At 47.4% G+C, this 24,066-nt stretch overlaps 3 protein-coding genes across 5 annotated transcripts; 1 reads left to right on the top strand and 2 right to left on the bottom strand.

Annotated features, from left to right (window-relative positions):
• Positions 1 to 584: 584 nt before the first annotated feature.
• Positions 585 to 13,433, top strand: LOC311354592 (periostin-like). Of its 3 annotated transcripts, none has more exons than XM_084474399.1 (18): positions 585 to 726; positions 1,255 to 1,396; positions 2,832 to 3,044; positions 3,743 to 3,877; positions 4,313 to 4,461; positions 4,955 to 5,091; positions 5,451 to 5,581; positions 5,969 to 6,099; positions 7,266 to 7,368; positions 7,458 to 7,525; positions 7,615 to 7,660; positions 7,744 to 7,785; positions 9,106 to 9,840; positions 9,949 to 9,996; positions 10,417 to 10,473; positions 12,398 to 12,484; positions 12,588 to 12,623; positions 12,733 to 12,868. In XM_084474399.1, exons 2-18 carry the CDS (start codon positions 1,279 to 1,281, stop codon positions 12,786 to 12,788), a joined length of 2,292 nt encoding a protein of 763 aa, XP_084330525.1. In that variant the 5' UTR covers positions 585 to 726; positions 1,255 to 1,278; the 3' UTR covers positions 12,789 to 12,868. The 3 variants fall into 3 exon arrangements, with proteins under 3 accessions (XP_084330525.1, XP_084330526.1, XP_084330527.1); XM_084474400.1 differs by lacking the exon at positions 10,417 to 10,473 and adding an exon at positions 12,125 to 12,160; XM_084474401.1 differs by lacking the exon at positions 10,417 to 10,473 and having other exon boundaries at positions 12,733 to 13,433.
• A 5,079-nt stretch (positions 13,434 to 18,512) lies between these two features.
• Positions 18,513 to 20,808, bottom strand: LOC311354143 (UDP-glucuronosyltransferase 1A5-like). The gene is made up of 4 exons (XM_084473941.1): positions 20,769 to 20,808; positions 20,285 to 20,589; positions 19,410 to 20,123; positions 18,513 to 19,120 (listed from the first exon to the last, which is right to left on the bottom strand). The coding sequence occupies exons 2-4, from the start codon at positions 20,582 to 20,584 to the stop codon at positions 18,539 to 18,541; spliced, it is 1,596 nt and encodes a 531-aa protein (XP_084330067.1). The 5' UTR covers positions 20,585 to 20,589; positions 20,769 to 20,808; the 3' UTR covers positions 18,513 to 18,538.
• A 347-nt stretch (positions 20,809 to 21,155) lies between these two features.
• LOC311354157 (UDP-glucuronosyltransferase 1A5-like) lies at positions 21,156 to 23,305 on the bottom strand (the record flags this gene model as incomplete). Its single annotated transcript, XM_084473953.1, has 3 exons — positions 21,156 to 21,834; positions 22,133 to 22,846; positions 23,006 to 23,305. The coding sequence occupies 3 exons, from the start codon at positions 23,303 to 23,305 to the stop codon at positions 21,253 to 21,255; spliced, it is 1,596 nt and encodes a 531-aa protein (XP_084330079.1). The 3' UTR covers positions 21,156 to 21,252.
• Positions 23,306 to 24,066: the final 761 nt, after the last annotated feature.

Raw genomic sequence — 24,066 nt, forward strand, 5'->3', positions numbered from 1 at the left:
GTGTCTGTCTGTGTGTGTGTGTGTGTGGGGGGGGGGGGGGTTGTGTGTGTATGTGTATGTCTGTCTGTCTGTCTGTCTGTGTGTGTGTGTGTGTGTGTGTGTGTGTGTGTGTGTGTGTGTGTGTGTGTGTGTGTGTGTGTGTGTGTGTGTGTGTGTGTGTGGGGGGGGGGGGGGGTCTGTGTGTGTGTATGTGTGTCTCTTGGCATGGATCGGATGCAGTATGTTTTGTACATTTCTGAGGGATCTTAAGTTTTTTCCCAGGGACCATAACCACCTTCTACAGACTACAGCCGTTCTACAATCAGTTGATTGTTTCTTTGTGCAGCTCTTAAAAGGCTGACTTAAGTGTGATCATGGATATTTGTAAATGGGGGCGAGGCCTTCCTTAGACACTGACAAGGGTGGAGTGGATACAGAAAATAAAAGGATGGACGAAAGAGTAGACGGATAGACGGAAGAACAGACAGACGGACGGACGGAACGTCCATCCCTTCAGAGGACCGAGACTTGAACCTCTCGTCCTCTATCTTTCCCTCTCATCATTCCTCCGGTTTCCCCCCCCCCTCCACTGCCGCTCAGATCGTGACGGTGAACTGCGCCCGCATCATCCACGGTAACCAGGTGGCCACCAACGGGGTGGTGCACCTGGTCGACCGCGTGGTCAGCTCCGTCAGCAGCTCCATCAAGGACACGCTGGAGGTGGACGACGACCTCACCTCCTTCAGCGTACGTACACAGCGCGTCGCACTGCACAATGGTACTGCACATGGTACTGCACATGGTACTGCACATGGTACTGCACATGATACTTCAAACTGCACATCAAACTGCACTACTCCTTGGCTATGCAGCAGCTCTCGACCAATGGCGATGAGGCAAAGTTGTGGGTGGCTCGTTAGAATGAATTAGGCTGGCGGGACTAGTTGATAAACAGCCCGACAGGATAAAAAAAAAGAAGTGGTTTCAGCAGGTTTCATCCTCTCATAGATGTAGGCAAATAGTATCACCTGGAAAAGGCGAGGGAAAAGCATTCAGTATTTCACTCCTGCACTACCGTCGCTGTATATTAGTAAATATATACGTTAGCTGTACAGGGCATATAAGTATTATAAGTGTAGGACAAATATTATTCCTGTTGCTACAGCTCTTTCCTCTGTGGTAGTTCGCTGTGTGTTTATTGGTTTCCTCTGTGGTAGTTCGCTGTGTCTTCCTCTGTGGTAGTTATGTGTGTGTCTCTTCCCCGTGTCTCCCCAGACCTTGGCGCTTGCGTCCGGGGTGATGGAGAAGCTGGGCGAGGCCGGCCACTACACCCTGTTCGCCCCCACCAACCAGGCCTTCGAGAAGCTGGGCTCTGGCTACCTGGAGAGAATCATGGGGGACCAGAAGATCATGTCAGGTACAGTCTAATAAAGAAGATTCCTTCATAATGTTCTCAACTTTTAACCGATGAGTCATCTTTGGGAAGTTTTTTGGGAAGTCTTTTATTGGTGTTAGAATTATTATTGCTATTAAAACTATAAAACTACATTATTACATGATATTACAACTGTAAAAAACCAAACCACTGCCTGGAATACCTGAAGGCATTACGCATAAGCTCATTAACTCATTAAAGCTGCTGTTGGTAAGGTTTAAGACTTAGAGAGAGGGAGAGACAGAGACAGAGACAGAGAATAGCTGTTAAAACTTATCTACAGCCCAGTTTTAATGCAAATTCTGCAACAAAACTCCAACAGCCCATTTCCCAATCCATCCACCTCATTCTCCTCGTTCTTCTAAGACCGCTGGAACACTATTTGTCTACTGCGGTAACAAGTCAAACAGACCTTAAACCACAGTAGCTCTCCCTTTCTCTGACTCGCTCTATCTCGAACACACACACACACACACACACACACACACACACGCACACGCTTGCAAAAACACACTAACTCACTAGTCTCTCTCTCTCTCTCTCTCTCTGACCCACTCACTCACTCAGTATCTCTTTCTCTCTCTCTGACTCACTCACTCACTCACTCACGCACACACACGCTCACACGCACACACACTCATAAACACATCCCTAAAGGGGCACTCATCCACATTGCGGGACAAAGAAAGCAGCTGTGTGTGTGTTTAGCGAGGGTCATTAAACGTGGTACGCCGCGTGGGTTGCCTTGGAGGTTTCACCTCATCGAGACTCTCAGACGTCCGGCGGGCCCACGCTCACCGCGGGGCCGTTAGAACCAACGTCCAAAGCAAAGATGTTCCGCAGCCCGCGGCCTCATAATTCGTAATTCACACACCGTGTCTGGAGCTCCACCGCCTCCAGAAGACCTGCGGTGTTTGGAAATCGCTCGGAGCGGTTCAATCAGAAGACGACTCGCTTCAGTCGGCCAGCACCTCAGGCCTCCAGTTTTGACAGTTGGACTTCCAAGCGGAGCAGGGGGTAATCCCATACCTAGACGCTGACAGACGGGACATGAGAGGGAGAGAGAGAGAGAGAGAGAGGGAGAGAGAGAGAGAGTAGGAGAGAGAGAGAGAGCGAGACAGAGACAGGGGGAGAGGGAGAGGGAGAGAGGGGGGGGGAGAGAGTAGGAGAGAGAGAGGGAGAGAACGAGACAGAGAGCGAGACAGAGACAGAGACAGAGACAGAGGGGGAAACAGGAGAAGAGATTTGTTTTGAGCGCTGCGGCCCAGGCCAGCGCTGTGCTCCCGTGATGAACGGCCTTGACAGTGGAGCAGTAATCCATGGGATCTGTTCCTTTCAGAAACACTTTGCGCTGACGTCTAACAATGTGCACCCCCCCCTCCACCACTCCCCCCCACCCCTCCACCCCCCCCCCCAGCCCTGGTGAACTACCACCTCCTGAACAGCGTGCAGTGCGGCGAGGCCATCATGATGGGCACGGTGTACGAGACGGCGGAGGGCAGCTCCATCGAGATCGGCTGCGACGGCGACCGCCTCACGGTCAACGGCATCACCATGGTGCTAAAGAAGGACATCGTCACCACCAACGGCGTCATCCACCTCATCGACCAGGTGCTCGTACCGGACTCGGGTACGGGAGAGAGACTCATGCGCGCACGCACGCACATGAGTACATACACACGTTACATACGCATGAACGTACGCACTCACGCACACACGCGCACACACGCGCATGCATACATACATACACACGTACACACACGTACATACACATACGTAGACAAATACATACACACGTAGGCACACACGCACACACACACACACATGCGAACACAAACACACACACAAACACGCACACACGCACATGAGTACATACACACGTTACATACGCATGAACGTACGCACTCACGCACACACACGCGCATACATGCATACATACACACGTACACACACGTACATACACATACGTAGACAAATACATACACACGTAGGCACACACGCACACACACACACACATGCGAACACAAACACACACACACACACACACACACACACACAAACACATGCACACACATAAACACACACACACACACACACACACACACACACACACACACACACACACACACACACACACACACACAAACACACAAACACACTTGCACACACATAAACACACACACACACAAACACACACACACACACGCATGCACATTGTTTCCATGGATATTACAAATGTATACTTGGACTCTAGGTAAAGAATTAAACAATGTAGGGACAGTCTGGGGGAACAGGTGGTATTATTTATCCTCTCTCTTGTGTGGACAGCCAAAGAGGTGATGGAGCTGATGGGGGATCACCAGAGCACCTTCAGTGACATGGTGGCTGAGCTGGGCCTGTCTGCTGCCCTGGGCCCCGGGACCGAGTACTCCCTGCTGGCCCCCATCAACAGCGTCTTCGACGGTGGGTGTGACGTCTGTCTGTCTCTCTGTCTGTCTGTCTGTCTCTCTGTCTGTCTGTCTGTCTGTCTCTCTGTCTGCCTAGGTAATCTTTCTAACTAGGTGAATAGATGAGATAAAGATGTATAATAGAGATGCAAGCACATAAACAACGTATTGTGTATTTCTCTTTTTTCCTTTTATGTGTTTGTAACTATTGTTACATTACATTTTTCATAGATTTGGAAAAAGTAAAATCATCTCCCTCCCTATTTTAATCGTGTTAACCCTGTCTTACTGTGTGTGTGTGTGTGTGTGTGTGTGTGTGTGTGTGTGTGTGTGTGTGTGTGTGTGTGTGTGTGTGTGTGTGTGTGTGTGTGTGTGTGTGTGTGTGTGTGTGTGTGTGTGTGTGTGTGTGCGTGTGTGCCTGCTTGTGTGTGTGTGTGTGTGTGTATTGTAGAAGAGGTCATGAGAACGGACCAGTCCGTTCTGAAGGAGACTCTGGAGAATCACATCCTGAAGCTGAAGGTGACCCTGAGCGAGCTGTACAACGGACAGCAGCTGGAGACGCTGTTCGGAAACCTTCTGCGGGTCTTCATCTACCGCACGGTGAGGCTCTCCGGCTGCCTCTGAGTCTGTGTGTGTGTGTGTGTGTGTGTGTGTGTGTGTGTCCGGTGTGTGTCTGCGTGTGTTTCTCTCGCACCACCACGTCGACTGCCAATGAGAATTAACCAAGAATCAAGAGCCGATGGAAAGAACGAAGAGTGTGTTTCCACATCTCGGAGCTGACAGTCGTTACTCGGCTCGTAATCAGCTGGAACATTCATCCACACTGGAGCCTCAAGGGGAAACAAACACTTTAAACACCGGGCTAATGAGTCCGGATCCGTCCCCCCAGATCCAGGTACAAGCTGCCTCAGCCCGGGCGGTTCACGGTTCAGCCAAGTGTAATGCCGGCGATCAATGCCATCAATCTCTTTCGCACCCTTCATGGCGTCCGTGATGTTTGACGCGTGGTTGGCCCGTGGCCCCCCCCCACCCCCCCCACCCCGGAGGAATAATAACAGCCAGGGCGCCGTGTCTCTTGTGTCCCGTGTGTCAGGCGGTGTGCATCGAGAACTCCTGCATGCTGCGCGGCGGCAAGGAGGGCAGCAACGGCGCGCTGCACGTGATGCGCTCCCTGATCAAACCGGCCCGCAAGAGCATGTACGAGATCCTGGTCGCCGACGGACGCTTCAGGTGACCGGCTTTGCCACGCTTTTCGGTTTTTCAATTCGGAATCTGTTTGTTCGCCATTTCTTCTTCTCCGTACATCCCACGTTTTTTTTGGTCCATTCACGTTTTGCTATTCTTTCATATTCATTCTTTCTTTGTATTTATATATATATATATGTAAATATGTAGGCCTATACATTATTTATTTTTTTTTTTCTTTTGGTGTAGATATTTCACAAAATGACGCTAATCGTATTGATTCTACATCGTGTTTCCCTGCAGCGTCGTGTTGTTGTTGTGTTTTGTTCTGCGGGCTGGCCTGAAATGCGGTCGGCCCCCGTGCTGACGGTGAACCTCCCCTGTGTTGTTGTTGTTTGTGACAGCGTGTTCCTGTCCCTGATGGAGAGCGCCGGCCTCACCCCGATGCTGGAGCAGGAGGGCTCCTACACCGTCTTCGCCCCCACCGACGACGCCTTCCACGGCCTGTCCAAGGAGGACCTGGCGCTCCTCACCGGTCGGTTTGAAGCGGCTGAAACCCGCTGTGCTACTGTTCCACCGCATCGACCACTGATGGACTGATGAATGATGATGATGATGATGATGATGATGATGATGATTCGGCAGTAGCTCAGGAGCTAGAGCGGGTTGGCTGGCTAACCGGAAGGTTGCTGGTTCGACACTCTCTCGAGTGTTGAGGTGTCCCTGAGCGAGACGCCCTCGCCCTGACTGCTCCCGACGAGCCGGCTGTCTCCCTGCGTGGCTGACTCGCCGTCTGGTGTGTGAATGTGTGCGTGAACGGGTGAATGTTAGGCAATATTGTTCAGCGCTTTGGATCAAAGCGCTTTTATATAAATGCAGTCCATTTATCATTTAGCATGATGATGCGTGTGATCCCCGGCAGGTGACGTGAACGCTCTGAGGACCATCCTGCTCTACCACTTCAGCAACGGGGTGTTCATCAACGGTGGCCTGGAGGGCGGAGTCACCAATCTGCTCAAAACCCTCCAGGGACAAAACCTGCAGGTGTTGTCGGTGCGTATACGCGTAGACGGATCCGGTCTGAGGCGAACCCAAAGGAGATCAGTGTGTTCTCACCTTGAGTGGGAGCCGCAAGAGCCTTTAGTTTAGACATTGGTTAGACGCTTTCACTCGTCCCAGTTCTTCATTGAAATCAAACCGAGATTTACAGGATCTGTGAATCTTCCACTTCCCGAGCAATATATTATGGAGTACAGGCAAAACAAGCCCACCTGTGATCCATGTGTTCCATGTTATAACTATCTGTGTCCCTTGATATTCACTCTTGTAAGTCAATTACTTTTTTTATTCAAAATGAGTTTATCATTTCGTTCTTTTACGTATTACCTTACTGCTAAATTATCTCTCTATTTCTAAGTATCACTCTCTCTCCCGCCCCCTCTCTCTCACTCTCTCTCTCTCTTTCTCTCTCTCCCTCTTTATCTCTCTCTCTCTCTCTCTCTCTCTCTCTTGCCCTCTGGCCTGTAATCAGATTATCAGACAATGTCTCCCGTTTCAGGAACTCACTACTTCCTTTGTCGAGACAGGAAGACTGAGGGCAGATTCTGCACCAGGATAGGAACAGGAAACGGGTCATTAAGGTGTATGTGGGGGGGCCGATGATGAGGATATCATGCCTCCGGCTGAACTGGTTAAAGCTGGACGTAGGAGTGTGGCTTATTTCAAATTAGTGGGTGGAAGAGTCGGTGAAACGGATTTGGAGGAGGCGAGCAGGAAGGGAGGGGGCGCCCGCTTCCTTCAGCCTCTGACCACCGGTGTCATCGGTGACGTGATCAGGCGTTAGAAATGCAGGAAATTAAACACCGCGGGTGTTGAATTTCAAGGGCCCCTGTTCTTTGGGTCAGCTCACACCGTACACACCAGCTAGTCACTGTCTCTGGGACCCTGGTCAAACACTTAGCGGCCTGATGCCCAGGTTCTTGTCTTAAGAGCGCCAGGGTAATGAATAGGATCCCTGCCATGGGATGGCCCCCCCCCCCCCCCCCCCCCCCCCACCGCCCTCCCCTCCCGGGCCCTATGAAGTTCTGTTAATGTTGGCGTGAAGTGAGCCAAGGCAATTGTTAACAGATTTTTCCCGGGCGCCAAAATCCCATCGCTTTTTTTTTTTCTGGATTTGAACGGACGTGTGAACGATGGAATGCCTGTGGTGTCGTTCCCAGGTTAACAACTCCATCCACGTCAACTCGGTGGACGTGCCAGACAACGACCTGATGGCCACCAACGGCGTGGTGCACGTGGTCAAGAACATCCTGTATCCCGCCAGTAAGCTGAGTCACACTGACCACATGAATGTCTTCTGTACTGCTAAACTCATCAAACTCATGTCAACGAGTCACCGTCTTGTTCTGCAGACATTCCCGTGGGCAGCGAGGACCTCCTCGTTCTCCTCAGGAAGATTATAAAGTACATCCAAATCAAGGTGACACGTCCTTCAATGTATTTTTGTATCTCAGTATCGTGCTATGGGCCATTCTTAGTTTGTGTTTCTTCTCGTCCTTCGTTCCCTAGTTTGTGTCTGGATATTCTTACGCTGAGATCCCGCTCACTTTCATCAGTAAGTCTCCATTCACCTTTCTTCCCTTCAGCATTAACTTCATTTTGCTCACTACCATCAAAACACATGCCTTTCTATTCCAGAAAGGACCATCACCACTACCACTACCCACTATGTGGAGACAGGTGAAAGCTTGATTCCATTTAACATTCCATTGCCCTGCCTTCATGCGTATCTCTTGATTTACAGCATCTTTCATGGCCGGTGGCCACGGTTTGACTGATATCACTCCCTTGCAGTCTAATCTATGTAATTCCATATCCATACAAAGCCCTCCTTTATGTCCTTGTAATCAGGTAAGACGTATGGCGTAGTGAAAGCTTATATGAAGCAATATGCGTTTCGAGGGCTTCGCTGGGGTCGCTCCTCTTTGTTCCCCCTTACGATCTACTCCCCCTGCTCCCTCGGTCTGCCTGGATGTCTCGGCCCATAGCGTCACTCAGGTCCTTCGGGGCTGAGGTAATTAGGCTGTCAGAGGACGGCCGTCGACCGAGCCTGCTCCTCCGTGGTTGTTCTGTTTGGAATGCGTCCAAACCTGGCCCGCGTCCAGACAGTGGGGAGCAGGTCGTGATAGATTAGATGTCCCCAGGAAGGGGAAGTCCCTTTTGTTTTGGACTGGAAGACAAATCTAGCTCTTCAGACTCGCGCAGTTAAACACACATGAGTAAAAAAAAAAACCTAGTTTGATTTATGGAGCGCACTGAGACCACAAATCTGCGAGGTCGAGGTTACCCAGGGAACAGCGTTTTGAGGAGGTCTCGGGGATGCAGGCGATGGCGGAGGTGTCTGGGAGAGATTACCAGATCGGGGTCACGTGTGTGTGTGTGTGTGTGTGTGTGTGTGTCTGTGTGTGTGTGTGTCTGTGTGTGTGTGTGTGTGCATGGCCGAGGACAAAGAATTGGAAGCTCTCTGATGCTAACACATCTGGTGGCCCTCATCCCCTTAAAGGCTGCCAATAAATACCCACACATAGGGGATTGTTGCTCTGAAACAGATGCTGCGTAGACAGAGGTAATTGGTGCCGCTGACGCATGCAATGGCAAAAATACACAAAAAATGAATTGGGAAAAAAAGGATTGAGAAGTATTCTTCTTGAATACAAAATGTTTATTCAGACTGACACAAAGACACTTACTTTTATTAAACAGCAATCAATGCAGAATTGTGTATTTGTCTATGCCGCCCAGCTGGTATTAAGAACTGAGATCCTGAGAACCAAATCTGGTTAATTAAGGTCCATTTCTGCCCTCAAACTGTTGTCAGGTGTAGTTTAAACGCTGTCTTTTGTGTAATGAGATCAACAAGCCGCGAAACGTGGAAACACATTTCCGTCACGGGGGGGAAATTTGTATCACACAAAATACGGTGTAAGAGGCGCCATGTCACCAGTGGAGCGTCCCCATTCGCCATGTCCCGTCCTGATAACCTCCACGCCCTCCGCACAGTGCCCGAAGTGACCAAAGTGACCCGCGTCATCGGCGGCGGCGAGCCGAAGGTCACCAAGGTAACCCGGGTCATCAACTCCGAGCCCAGCATCAGCACCACGGTGGTGAGGGTGGTGGAGGAGGAGCCCACCCTCACCACGGTGACGCGGGTCATCGGGGGGGGGGACGCCTCCCGCAACACGCTCACCGTGCACGGCGAGACGGCGCCGATCGTCACCAAGGTGACCAGGGTCATCAACGCGGAGCCCGCCGGCGCCCAGGTGCTGAGGGTGGTGGAGGGGGAGGGCCCCACGCTCACCACGGTGACGCGGGTCATCAGCAGCGTCAGCGGCGGCGGCGGCGGCAGCGGCGGGGAGTCCTCCGGCAACACGCTGACGGGCGTCTTCGAGGTGGAGCCCACCGTCACCAAGGTGACCAGGGTCGTCGAGGTGGACCCCTCCCTCACCAAGGTGACCCGGGTGGTCCAGGGGGGCACGTCGGTCAACAAGGTGACGCGGGTCATCGAGGGCGTGGACCCGTCCTACACCAAGGTGACGCGGGTCATAAGCGGGTCCGAGCCCCAGATCACCACGCTGACGCGCACCGTGGAGTCGGAGCCCACCATCACCAGGGTGGTGGTCCAGGGGGAGTCCTCCGCCGCCCAGGTCACCCGGATGATCCAGGGGGAGCCGTCCGTCACCAAGTTCACCGTCGACGGCGAGCCCGGCCTCACCAAGGTCACCAGGATCATAGAAAGTGAGTCCGTCTTTATCCATATCCTTTGTCATGGTTTTGGACCAGGCCTGTGAAGTGCATTGCGGGGGGACAAGTCTGAGGAGCGTGTTTCTTTTTTCTGCCCAACAGCCCATAGCGGTGACATGGACGGAGATATGAAGAAGGTTCTGGAGGAAGGTCAGTTTGTTTTGGACATGATGAGAGACGGTGAACAGCATGCGTTCCCAAAGCAGGCGACCCTCTTCGAGTGCCTCCGCGTAACTGCGACACATGAATGGTCAGAAGTCACCATTCATGCCTTAGCAGTCGTTGTTTTATGTTGAGACGCTTTCATCTCACTTTGTTGGCTAATCATAGAGGAACCGTCAGACAAATCTGTGGCATGGTGTGAACCATTTGAGTTGTAATGCTTGGGGTGGTATGGGTGCAGCAAGGGTGCCTTACACAGGTGCGACCGTGAGGTTTAGTCATCGCAGTCGCAGTTGGAACAAGTTGTTCTGATTGTGATGACTCCTTCCTCCGCACTGTGACTTCCTCCTGTCCTGAAACCCAACACATTGTATTTGTTTGATCCCCACAAAAACGGGCTCCTCGTAGAGGTAGCCAAGATAAAGACGCACCAGGAGGAGCAGCTCATGAAAATCGTAGAGGGAGGTTAGTTGGACCCGTGCGACCGACTTGGCATGGCCGTGCATTGGACCTGTGGTGACCTGAGGAGCACGCCGCCGTCCCACCTACTCACCCACTACTCATCTTCCGACCTCCGACACCTTCGTCGCATTTTTTTGTTTCCCAAACTCTTCTCCCATTTGTTTCCAAATTTGGTGTCACAAACGCGGACACACTTGCAACGCAGTATAACTTCTGATTAGGGCACGATGCGACTTTAAACGACTGCAATCCGAGGTTGCGGGTACAGCCGTGACCGCTGGCATGGCTCCTTATTGGTGCTGGGGGCTCCGCCAGCGCTTCGTATAACGACCCGGTGCTTTTACAGACCGGCGGAGCAACAGAAAGCGATCGCCTTCGACCAGTGAGGGGTCGATTTATCGCTCTGGAACTGCGCAGTAAAGTTAATTCATGAGGATTCCGTGACGGTTATAGCGGTGGTGGTGGGGGGGGGGGGGGGGGGTGGTTGGCGTTCGCCAACCATCGGCAGCAGACTGCTGCAGCCCCTCAGAGGGGGGTCGAGAGGGGGGCTGTACACACTGAACTATGTTCCGCGGAGCTATGCGAGCCGTCTTGGCCCGCCGCCAACCCACACAACCCCCCCCCACACACATCATCGCGTGGCGGCTTCATGGTGTTTGCATAAGCCCGGGCCCGGCCGGCGGGAGCAAGAGGGTCGACGTGTTCGTTTCTTTAAAGTGCGTTAGTTGTCGCCACTCGGGTTCCGACCGGAGGCGGTAAACCTGGCCTCTCAGTGGTGCACCATGGGGATCTGTCTGACCATCCGTCATTCTGTCTCTGTCTCTTGTCACTAAACAACAGAGGTACGAAAAAGCAAAAGTGTGTGTCTGTCTGTGTTTTTGTGATCGTGTGTGTGTCTGTGTGTGTCTGTGTTAGAAACAACCCGACGTTAGGCTCAAACTCGTCTCTTTACTCTTTGCCTATGTGTGCACTAGTCTTACGCGCAAGTCACCTGCAGCCGCGTTGATGCTCACGTGCACAAGCACAAGCATGTGGGACGGCGCAGGGAGTAGAGCATGTCCGCATATCTCACGGAGAGGAGGACGAGGGTCTTGAGATAAACATAAGCCTACTGCTTTGCTAGTGTCACCGAGGGTAGCCTGGGGAACCTTTGGATCTTATCTTTTGCTATTTTATTTTTCCTCTGTGTACCTCGTGCATGTAATCGTCTCACGCATGTGGTGTCTCCGTACGTCTTGTGTACGGGATTATGGAAGCACTTATGCGGTTGGGAGAGCTTGCGTTTGTTTGTTGTTGCGTGAGAGAGGGATACAGAGAGTGTGTGTGTGTGTGAGGGAGAGATACCGTCAAGTGTGTGTGTGTGTGTGCGCGTGTGTGTGTGAGAGAGAAACAGAATGTGTGTGAGGGAGAGAGAGTGTGTGCGTGTGAGCGAGAGAGTGTGTGCGTGTGCGTTTGTGAATGTGTGTGTGTGTGTGTGTGTGTGTGCACATTGGCATGCAGTCTTGATGTCTGAGCTGTGGTGGTGGCGGTAGCGGAGGAGGGCGTCGGCTACTTCAGGTGTATGTGCCTGTTAGTCTGTCTGTCTGTCAGTCAGTGTGTTGCCAAGTCGCTAAATGACTATCAACGCCCCTCCCCCGCTGCCGCTGCTGTCAAGGTGAAGCCGGCGTCCCGCGACTGAAGATCATTGAGGGTAGGGACCTCTGGAGCGGCACCGCCTCACCTCCTCCATGTCTTCCTCTCTGTCCACCTCGTCATAAAGTCCTCGCCTGGACCGAGGCTCCGTGAGCTCTATAAGCGTCCGCACGCACGGAGAACAATTATTGAGCAATGATGCATTTTTCATGGTGTTATTATTATCCGATTTTGGTCTGGAACTTCCGTCCGCCATTTTTTTCGTGCGTGACCCCTGTTGTCTGTCCCATCCCAGGGCCGGACTTCTCTAAGATCACCACCATCCACGGCGACCCCAATCTGATCGAGCTCGAATCGGAGAGAATCTCCAAGCTGATTAGAGGTCTCCTTCTATACACACACATAACGCGTACACCTCATCGTCCTGCATGGCGCGAGGTCCGTTGATCTAACCCCCCGTTTTGGTGTTGTTGTCCTGTGCTCAGACGGAGGTCCGGTAGCCTCTGCAAGGAGACCTCCAGGTGAGCGTCACAGCAACACGCCACCCTTGGACGACATTCAAAACTATAAACGTATATCTATATAAACGTATATCTATATAATGTTTTTTTTTGTTTGTTTCTGTCGCAGTTGGCGTGAGAAGAAGAAAGATGAAGGCCAGGCGTCACATCAGGACAAGGCAGTGAGTGCGGCGCAGGAGAAGATCCAAGATCCACAACCTCAAGATCCGGTGAGAGATAACGGAGAGAGTCTACGGGGGTCCGAGAACGGTACGGAAAGACCCAACAATCATGGGTGGACAGGAAGCGATGGAGTCGAGGAACTCCTTGTTCCATCCACAAAACGGATGAATGCGACATAGGATTTAGTTCAGAGAGCGATAGACGGTGATGTTTTATACTGCAATGCTATAAGAAGTACTCTGTGTGTGTAATTAATGTAAGTATGCAAGGTAAATGTTTACTGCAGTGTGTAGGGGGAGGAGAGTTTCAGATAGGGTCGACCGTGGAGAGAGAGGACTTTGTCAAAGATTGACTGTAGTTTTGTTTTGTTTCTTTGTTAACGGATGGCATACGCAGGTTTTTGTTTTCAAACTGGTGCTGGCATTTTATACAACTGTTGATGCATGACAAATGATCACATGATACATTACAAATCTCTAGTATTTTTTTACTGTATGCTCTGAGTGGCAAAGAGAGACCAAAATAAAAAAAAAATGTGTTTACTTTGGAATATGGTTTTCCTTTTGCTTGTTTTTTCAACCGGATGTACATACTTTTCACTGGAGCTTCACTTCTGGCTACGGTGATTTGACGGGAAATTCATTCAAGCTATGGTTCAATAAAATTGTAACAATTCATTGAGTTTGCATTTCATCTACGACTAAATCATAATTGGCTGTCCTGTCCTCTGCCGGCATGAAAACAAATCGATGTGAACAAGCTTTAACTTTAGGACTTTCTAAAACATTGGACAAAATAATAGCGAATAATATTTACCAGACTATGAAAATAATCAGTAACTTATATATAGACACATATACATACATACATCTCTAACTACCTAGTGCTTAATATAGAAAGATAATAAATTAAAATAACTTGATCTTTTAAAGAATGAGTGAACATCTGATAAAAGGTCATGCTGAAACCTCTGGAATCCCCATAGAATGTGGCGTAAAGCAAGGACCTATTTCAAAATGTGGCGATTTTCAAACATATGTATGATAACATTTGAAAGAACCATTCATTTAACTTATCAAAACGTTATCATTCCCTTTATCTTCAAGGTATAGACTGTTGGGTAACCACATGCAATGGAAGCAGAGAAGCCTGAAAGGATTCCAGCTTGCCACATAGGGAAATAGAAAATGTCATATTTTGAGTTATAGGCCCGTTGAAACATTGTCAAAAGGGGTCAAATTACAATTCCACAACATAGGCTGTGAGGGGAAGGTATTGGGTGAATGTCAACATTGACGGATAGAAAGCAGAGAACAGGGAGTTAGCGGAACAGTGCTCCAAAAATATGGTGGTTGGTGGGCCTGCTTCTGATTGACCCAGTCTGTTTTGTTTTGAGTTTCAAAACAACAAAATTTAGACCGTTTAGACAATGTTTTCAAAGTGCCACTGGTAAATTGTGAAAGTATTTCACTTGGCTGAAACGTCTAGTCTACTGACTTGTATTGTTCCTGTGGTTCTGGGGTGAAGTGAACAAGCTGTCCAACAAAATGTTCCCGTTTTTAAATATAGGTTTGATTTCAAAATGTCAAAGTTTCTTGCTTGCTCATGAATATAAAGGTTGAGACGGTTGGTAATTATTCTCTGGTCTATCTAATGACCGACCTCTCTATGCGGGGTCGATCTTTGACTCTATAACATAAAGGCCTGGAGGAGCATAAACAAAAGGCTATCAATACAATAAAACGCTATTCCCTATTGCAGCAGCCTGCTTCGGTTTGTGTTTGGGTTGTTTAACAAAGCTCAAAATACATCCTAGTTAACCATTGGGCATGTACTGCCCAATGGTTTACTGTAGTACCACATTAACCATGATAACAACAGCCAAAAAAATGTAAATTTGTACTGATTAATACTGAATGTCATAAGCAGCAACAGTCAAACGTTGTTATTCTTCTTCTTCTTCTTGTCATTATAATATTCCTATTTTGTAATTGTTTCAGTCGGTCTCCGAAACCTAGAGGACATGGGAGCACGTGATGGATAAGAACCAACTCCAGGCTAATGAGACTGTAATGCGGGTGACTGAACTCTTGTGGCACGGGGGGCTTGTTCTGGGATGAGGCAGCTTTACACAACAAAAGAGGATGCAGGAGTCAAAGAAAGCAACTGGCAGGGAAACTTGAACTTGAACTGAAAGATTGCGCTACCTCATCTGGCTCTTGCATCGTCAGATGTCTTCGTCGGGTCCAAAGGCTTAATGCTGGAAGCCATGGTTGTCCACATTCACGGTGTCGAGTGAAAAGGTCTATTGTCTGAGCGCCTGCATGAGGCGAGAGGGGTGGTTCACAAAGCCTGCTGGATGAATCTTGGGCTGAAACACAAGAACCCGAGTCATTAACTTGATTTTGCATGGAACCCAATTTGGCCAACTTTGTAATTTTTCCGTGGAACATTCTAGCTTCTACGAACACCTACACTTGGTCGAAAGGATGATGGGATTTAAAGATTAAAGATACTTGTAATTTGATTAATATATATATATATATATATATATATTTTTTTTTTTTACAATTTATATGTCAAATTAATGTGATGCTTTCACTGTTTTTGATCCATTATTATTATTAACTCAATGCTTAAATATCCATATGAATATTTACGCATTTCACCGCTTTACATCTCGTACTAACAACAATGTTAATATAAAGAAAGAAAGATGAAACACTAAATGTCTTGTAGATCCTTGCTCCATCCTTGGAGCAACGTTTTAGTTCACACAGTTTCACATATGCTTACAATGATTATTCATGAGATGTTTTCCAGCGAAGGGGCTCTCTTAACATGACTTGACCCAGCCTAGAAAACAATTCCCAGCCAAACGCCTCGCCAAGCTGCAAACCACAACCTTCGCCAACCACAACCATGAAGTCCTGAAGCTTAAATGGAATTAAACACTGTATTGTTTAGAGTTGATCATCAGTATGCCTGCATAAACTCAAACATGAATTAAGGCCATTGTATATTTTCGGAGCAGGATCGTTAGCGAGACAAAACGGGTGGCCTGAGTCTGTGGCACTGAATTTGCGAGTTTGATCAATTCCTTCCTTGTCCCATCACCACCGTTTTCAAGTAGCTAGCTGTGAATAAGCATCGAAAAAGTCGGCTGACGTGGGAAAAAAGTCCCACGTCAGCCAATTCTTAAATTATTACTAACAAACGAGATGCATCACTTGTTAATATGACATGTAAATATGCTCATTCTGTTGCTTACTTTTGACTCAGGGTTTATTTCTTTAGGCCCTTCATGCGCTGAGGCGCCATTGTCTGTGATGACTCTTGCGTGTGTGTGTTGCATGTTGCTCCAGCTGCGACGCACCGCAGCAGCACTTGCATGCAGCCACCAGCCGCTGGTGACCCGTGATTTCCCTCGAAGAGAAAGCGATTGATTACATCTGTAGGTCCGTCTGGGGGGGGGAACCATGAGGAAAATGATGTCATCATTTAGAGAGACAAGCCAAAGAAGACAAAGAAGATGTGCGTGTGTGTGTGTGTGTGTGTGTGTGTGCGTGCGTGCGTGCGTACGTGTGTGTGGTATCTGGCCTGTCCTCTGAACATGACAGGGATGGATCTAATGGAGGAGATGTGTATAGCTTTTCCACAATGTGTGTGGGATTTTCCCTTTTCTGTGCTGCAACATAATTGGCTTAATTGTCATCTGGGCATTTCTATTTTAAGTGTTTCAGTTCCGTCAATCGGCGTTCTCTGTCCGTCCGGTGATCACATAACTGCAACACTGAACTAGGATCTTCAACAAAGTTTTAAAGGGCCAGAGAAGCCACTGTTCCAGCTGATATTCAAACACTATTAGATTCAAAGAATATGTTTTCTATTTTTTGTTTCTAAATTGGTGTCTTATTTCAGTAACAGGGATAAAATGGCATAGCTTTAAGACAATTAAAAACCCCAAAAAGTTTTGGGTCATGTTAAGTAAATCAGAATTTCAAGTAAATCAATCTATTTGAAATCCTTTCCACTAACTGTCAAACGTTTAAATCCTGACGGTCATGAGCTGGCTGACTTGTTCCCGTATTGTTGCGCTGGGCCAACAGCCGTCTTAATGTGGAAGTGATCTGAAGCTAATTCAATGAGGTCTCATAATATGCGAGTGTAATTAGTAAATTGCAAAAGCATCGACTCTGACATCCAACCTTGACTGTTCTCTGACACAGAACACGCACCATGACATCATCCAGTGTCACCGTGTTACGTGATTACTTCAGGGGTTTTCTGGGTTTCCTTTTCAGAGGGGCAGGAACAGAGGTGGGTAAAAAAAAAAAAAAGAGAAGAAAAATGTGCATTTACCAAAAGGGATGGACGTCAGGGACACAAAGCCAAGAATACGTCTGTCCTGGGGGGCCCAGATGAGGAGAATACTGTGGAGACAGAAGTCTCCAGCACCTGTTTGAACGGCATAGCCAAAGGGAGACTTATTCTCCCAGAGGTTGGGAGATTTCCTTCGTGTCAGGACACGTCCACGTTTTGTGTTCAGCGCTACAAACAACCAGGCTGTCTAAACTCAACGTGCTTCCTTCAGATGGTTCAAAGCATATTCTTGCATATGAGATATGATAATGGGTGCTTTATTAATCCCAGATGGGATATTTGAACGCTGACAGATGACAAAGCAGATGGAACATGGCCCTGGTGGAATTTGCCGTGATGCAATATTTGACACCGTCGTTAATTTGTAACAAAATTATGACGTATTTAAGCTGAACGTATTTGTCTACTCCACAACGTGGAGCTTGGGTCTGCCCTTGTTATATCAACTCCTATCCTGGCGGCTGTTGGAGGACGTTGTGTGAGGGAGCCAGTGTTATTGGTTCATGAAGTCCTTGGGCCTTTCTGTTCTGTACAGAAGTGCTGTTTAGATTTGATTTGATGCAGCTTTAGTTCAATTTGTTTTCCTCTTATTCTTGTGTTTGGTTACATGCTCCTGGTCCTACTACCTATAGGTCTCTCCCTTTACCTCTGTTTTCCCCCTGGCCTGTCCCAGCACCCCCCCGCATTAAGCCCAGTTTAATATTCCCTTTGACATTATTGTGCCCTCCCTGTTAGGACTTGAGATACCGCGTAAGCTGCAATAGTATTACTGCCATTAGCCTCTGGTCCTGGCTGCTCTGGACCCGTGCCTTTTTGGATCCCTCTCTCTTACATCTGAGGGACGCCTTGTCAGACCGCTCTTACGTTGGTAATAAACTATCACATGAATATTCCAGGTGAAGTCTAAGCTTTATCATCACTAGTTCCCATTCAGCTCAAATAATAATAGTTAAAACTGGAATACTGGACAGAAAGCCTTGGTCTTTTTTTAATTCCTTTCCAACCAAAAAATACAAATATGGGTTGAAGTATAATCATGCTTAATTTGCCCGCAAAGTTCTGTATTTTTGTGTTCATGCGTAAATTAATACACTAACCAAGGATTTCTAAGTTCAAGCTCAGTTAGAATTTTTATTTATTTGATATTAACATCATTTGTATTATTCATTTTTATAGAATTTGACCAGGAAGGAGTTCTATAAATGTGGGAACGCCAATTCCAGTTGCTTTGTATAGTTTTTGAGGAAAAGCACAGAATGTATACTACTTGCATTCTACTAGAATTTAAACTACTTAAATATGTATATATATATATAATATATATATATATATATATAATATATATATAATATATATATATATATAATATATCAATGTTTTTTGACCTTGGATGTTCTCCCTCTGCAGCACAAGAACCTAAACATGATAAAAGTAGAGAGAAGAAAGAAAGTTCCTGCAGCCGACAGAGCCACCAGTACGTCTATAGAGTAGTAGGAGTACCAGGGCATCTTATAAGCCTCCGTACGCAGGTGGGCTGCACCTTTGTGGCGCATCACGTACTCCAGCCAGAAGATGGCATGGTCCATGGGGGGAATGGGCTGGTCCCTGTGCAGATGGGACAGTCTCTGCATGTTGTGTCTGTAACTGTCTTGGTGGAGCACTTCCTTGAGTCCCTGCTCAAAGCTGTGACTGTTTACATCAGCCAGCTTTATAATCTTTCCCGCTCCCCTCTCCTGAAGACGTAGCAGGTTGTCGAACTGGTCAAAGAACAGGGGTATGCCCAGCACTGGGACGCCATGGTATATGGCCTCCTGGACTCCATTGGTTCCTCCGTGAGCCACAAACACCTTGGTCTGAGGGTGGCCCAGGAGGTCCTTCTGGGGCATCCAATCCACTATCAGCGTGTTGTTGCCCAAGGCAGATGGTCTTTTTCCAATGTGCCTCCAAATAACCTGCAAAAGAAGTGACTTGATTGTTAACTCTCATTCAGAGAACAGACACTGGTTACACACACTGTGTACTAGGATCACATTTACTCATTGATGAGCATTGACTGCATTTTTTTTAAAGTAGCTAAAGGTTAAGCAGACCACATTTGTTTGAAGTAAAAAACACGCATTGGTATCCATGGCAAAACATTGTATTTTGGTGGTATGATTCTGTTTAGGGAAACTATGCCGACCGAGCAGCCATGCCTGTGAAGGCAGGGGTTCAATACAATCAATGTCTGATCACTATTACCTTTTGAGGCATCTTTGCAAAGACCCTGGCAATATCCTCTGCGATGTCATCTGGTAAAGCATTCACAAAAGTACCAAGGGTCATGATGATCACTCCATGCTCCCCGGCACTCTCAACAAACGCTTCCAGGTCAGCTGGGAGGGGCCGGGCAGACTTGCACTGGAAGCCCCCTATATAAACTACATTTGGCATGGTGGGCCGAGGAAAGTCAAACACAAAGTCTGACCGGAACAGCCAAATATCCGCTTCCTGGAGGAGTGAGATGCTGTCGCACCCTCCCTCAATGTACTTGTCACAAATGGCTTTATAATGAGGCCCCACTATGAACACCTCCTGTAAAAAAATGAGGCCATGAAAAAACACGTTCTTGAGGCGCTCCGTGAAGCTCATGTTGTCTGTCAGACCCGAGCCCGGGACAGGGATGTAGGACAGCGGCGAGGGGGCGATGATGAACTGCCCGTCTCCACTGGTGATCCAGCGGACGTTGAGAACCGTAGGGAGCTTGAGATACTTGGCCAGGACGACGCCCGATGCGATGCTAGGGTCGGTCAGAACCAGGTCATACCGGGCGTCTGATAGGCTCTGGAGAAGCCTTTGATCTTCAAAGATTTGAGCAAGCATTTCACCGTACATTGAATGGAACTTAGAGATAATTGAGAGGAACTGCCCAGTGAGTTTGAGGAACGTAAGTGATGATGATCCTTCTCTCTGTACCTGAGTGACAATAAGAAAGTATGTCAGTATTTGAATATGTACCTAATGAACCAAAACATCAAGTCAGTCCTTATATTATGTACATTATTAAATATATACATTATTAAGTATACATAAAGGCTAGATGTATAAAATATAGTATTAATTTGACAATAACATACCCTTATGTAGTTCTCTAAAAATCCTTGAATGAAATCTTCAAATTGCTTGGTTTGAGGGATATTGATGGAGTCATACAAAGGAGACGCTTCTTCAATGTACCAGCTTGTTGTCGGTCGGACCACATCGATGCTATGTCCTCTGGCGTGGAGTTCCTCAATCATGATCTTCATATTGATCCAGTGACTACCATCCACAGAAAACACCAGAATCTTACCTCCATTACAAGGTGGGGTAATAAGGAGAGGCATTAGAAAAACACTGAAGAATATGGATATTTCACGTGCTGAATTGGACTCCATGGTACCTAGGAAGAGAGCCAGAGAGATGTGGTTAATCTACAAGCACTCTTTTCTTTGATTCATTTAATTTCCTATGTTTCAACAATAAATCATGATGAGCCAGCTTGGAACAATTGTGACAACAAATGACATGCTAACTGGCACAATGTAACCACCACACATGACTTGATACAGAGCAACATACCAATCACACAATGTTCCTGCAGACACTGGGCACTGGGGGGGATTTTGTCGTTTCGAAGAGTACAGTCCACACACATTAGAGTTCAAACTCCAAGATTTTTCTCACAGGCGTGCTGCCCAATCAGTGAACGAGAAAAAGTGAAACTTATGTAACACTTCATAATGTTTGACATGAATAATGTGTCACTGATAATTTGTACTTGTTATTTATTAAATTACTAAATTACTACTAAGGTGAACGTAGTAATTAGCATAAAAGGCAATTGTCTAACCTACAAACACACAAGTTAAAACTCAGTTTGAATTTTTGTTTATTTGATATTAACATCATTTGTATTATTCATTTTTGTATAATTTGACCAGGAAGGTGTTCTATAAATGTGGGAACGCCAATTCCAGTTGCTTTGTATAGTTTTCAGGAAAAGCACAGAATGTATACTACTTGCATACTACTAAAATTTAAACTAATTAAATATGCACTTGAGTCAATGTTTTTTGACCTTGGATGTTCTCCCTCTGCAGCACAAGAACCTATACATGATAAAAGTAGAGAGAAGAAAGAAAGTTCCTGCAGCCGACAGAGCCACCAGTACGTCTATAGAGTAGTAGGAGTACCAGGGCATCTTATAAGCCTCCGTACGCAGGTGGGCTGCACCTTTGTGGCGCATCACGTACTCCAGCCAGAAGATGGCATGGTCCATGGGGGGAATGGGCTGGTCCCTGTGCAGATGGGACAGTCTCTGCATGTTGTGTCTGTAACTGTCTTGGTGGAGCACTTCCTTGAGTCCCTGCTCAAAGCTGTGACCGTTTACATCAGCCAGCTTTATAATCTTTCCCGCTCCCCTCTCCTGAAGACGTAGCAGGTTGTCGAACTGGTCAAAGAACAGGGGTATGCCCAGCACTGGGACGCCATGGTATATGGCCTCCTGGACTCCATTGGTTCCTCCGTGAGCCACAAACACCTTGGTCTGAGGGTGGCCCAGGAGGTCCTTCTGGGGCATCCAATCCACTATCAGCGTGTTGTTGCCCAAGGCAGATGGTCTTTTTCCTACGTGCCTCCAAATTACCTACAAAAGAAGAGACTTGATTGTTAATGTATCACTCAACTCTCATTCAGAGAACAGACACTGGTTACACACACTGTGTACTAGAAATATATTTACTCATTGATGAGCATTGACTGCAAGTAGCTAAAGGTTAAGCAGAACACTTTTGTTTGAAGTAAAACACGTATTAGTAGCCAGGGCAAAGCATTGTAGTATTTTGGTGGTATGATTCTTTTCGGGGAAACTCTATGCCCATTCGACCAGCCAGGCCTGTGAAGGCAGAGACAGTTCAATACAATCAATGTCTGATCACCATTACCTTTTGAGGCATCTTTGCAAAGACCCTGGCAATATCCTCTGCGATGTCATCTGGTAAAGCATTCACATAAGTACCCAGGGTCATGATGATCACTCCATGCTCCCCGGCACTCTCAACAAACGCTTCCAGGTCAGCTGGGAGGGGCCAGGCAGGCTTGCACTGGAAGCCCCCTATATAAACTACATTTGGCATGGTGGGCCGAGGAAAGTCAAACACAAAGTCCGACCTAAACAGCCAAATATCCGCTTCCTGGAAGAGTGAGATGGTGTCACACCCTCCCTCAATGTACTTGTCACAAATGGCTTTATAATGAGGCCCCACCATGAACACCTCCTGGAAAACAATGAGGCCGTGAAAGAACACGTTCTTGAGGCGCTCCGTGAAGCTCATGTTGTCTGTCAGACCCGAGCCCGGGACAGGGATGTAGGACAGCGGCGACGGGGCCATGATGAAGTGCCCGTCTCCACTGGTGATCCAGCGGACGTTGAGAACCGTAGGGAGCTTGAGATACTTGGCCAGGACGACGCCCGTTGCGATGGCAGGGTCGGTCAGAACCAGGTCATACCGGGCGTCTGATAGGCTCTGGAGTAGCCTTTCATCTTCAAAGATTTGAGCAAGCATTTCACAGTACATTGAATGGATCTCAGAGATAATTGAGAGGAACTGCCCAGTGAGTTTGAGGAACGTAAGTGATGATGATCCTTCTCTCTGTACCTGAGTGACAATAAGAAACTATGTCAGTATTTGAATGTACTTAATGGACCAAAACATCAAGTCAGTACTTAGATTATGTACATTATTAAATATATACATTATTAAGTATTCATAAAGGCTAGATGTATAAAATATAGTATGAATTTGACAATAACATACCCTTATGTACTTCTCTAAAAATCCTTGAACGAGATTTTTAAATTGCTTGGTTTGAGGGATATTGATGGAGTCATACAAAGGAGACGCTTCTTCAATGTACCAGCTTGTTGACGGCCGGATCACATCGATGCTATGTCCTCTGGCGTGGAGTTCCTCAATCATCAGCTTCATATTGATCCAGTGACTACCCTCCACAGAAAACACCAGAATCTTACCTCCATTACAAGGTGGGGTAATAAGGAGAGGGATTAGAAAAACACTGAAGAATATGGATATTCCACGTGCTGAATTGGACTCCATGATACCTAGGAAGAGAGCCGGAGAGACGTGGTTAATCTACAAGCCCTTTCTTCTTCTTCCCTTCTTTGATTCATTTCATTTCCAAGATTCAAGATTCAAGCATGATGAGCCAGCTTAGAACAATTACGACACTCGAGTTAAAAACAGACATACTACCAGGCACCATGTCACCACCACACATGACTTGATACAGAGCAACATACCCATCACACCATGTTCCTGCAGACACTGGGGGGGATTTTCTCGTTTCAAAGAGCACGGTCCTCACACATTACAGTTCAAACTCCAACTTATGTAACACTTCATAATGTTTGACATGAATAATGTGTCACCGATAATGTGTACTGTGTACTGTAAATTACTACTAAGGTGAAAACTATTTTAACTGTCTTGCATAATGCAATTGGCATGTTGTAAAGTCATGCATTTACACTTGTTCCTTGAATTTCACTTCAGACAATTTTACTTTTTTTTTATAGGACCAGTACTATAATCAACCTATCCTTACTGTGTTATTGAAAATGCTGGAGGTCAGATTTGAGGGTTGCAGAGAGTGAGAGCAGGATGCAGAAGATCGAAAGATTTTGAAATAAACAACCCCCCCCCCCCCCCAAACAAAAACTCCCTCCCTGTTTCCTCCCTCCCTGATTCCTCCCTCCCTGATTCCTCCCTCCCTGATTCCTCCCTCCCTGTTTCCTCCCTCCCTGCGTCTCGCTGCCATTGAATAATGTGGCATTCATGCACCTGTGGTGGATCTCTGG

This window comes from Micromesistius poutassou (assembly GCF_964030765.1).
Source record: "Micromesistius poutassou genome assembly, chromosome: 10".
Taxonomy (NCBI): Eukaryota; Metazoa; Chordata; class Actinopteri; order Gadiformes; family Gadidae; genus Micromesistius; species Micromesistius poutassou.

Excerpts from the sequence above, each read along its gene's own strand:
- LOC311354143 (XM_084473941.1), bottom strand. The coding sequence starts at position 20,584 with ATGGAGTCCAATTCAGCACGTGAAATATCCATATTCTTCAGTGTTTTT. Across the intron at positions 20,124-20,284 it reads TTTTAGAGAACTACATAAGG|GTACAGAGAGAAGGATCATC; the intron begins GTATGTTATTGT and ends ATTGTCACTCAG. Across the intron at positions 19,121-19,409 it reads TTGCAAAGATGCCTCAAAAG|GTTATTTGGAGGCACATTGG; the intron begins GTAATAGTGATC and ends CTTCTTTTGCAG.
- LOC311354592 (XM_084474399.1), top strand. The coding sequence starts at position 1,279 with ATGGAGAAGCTGGGCGAGGCCGGCCACTACACCCTGTTCGCCCCCACC. Across the intron at positions 1,397-2,831 it reads GGACCAGAAGATCATGTCAG|CCCTGGTGAACTACCACCTC; the intron begins GTACAGTCTAAT and ends CCCCCCCCCCAG. Across the intron at positions 7,369-7,457 it reads GAACATCCTGTATCCCGCCA|ACATTCCCGTGGGCAGCGAG; the intron begins GTAAGCTGAGTC and ends CTTGTTCTGCAG.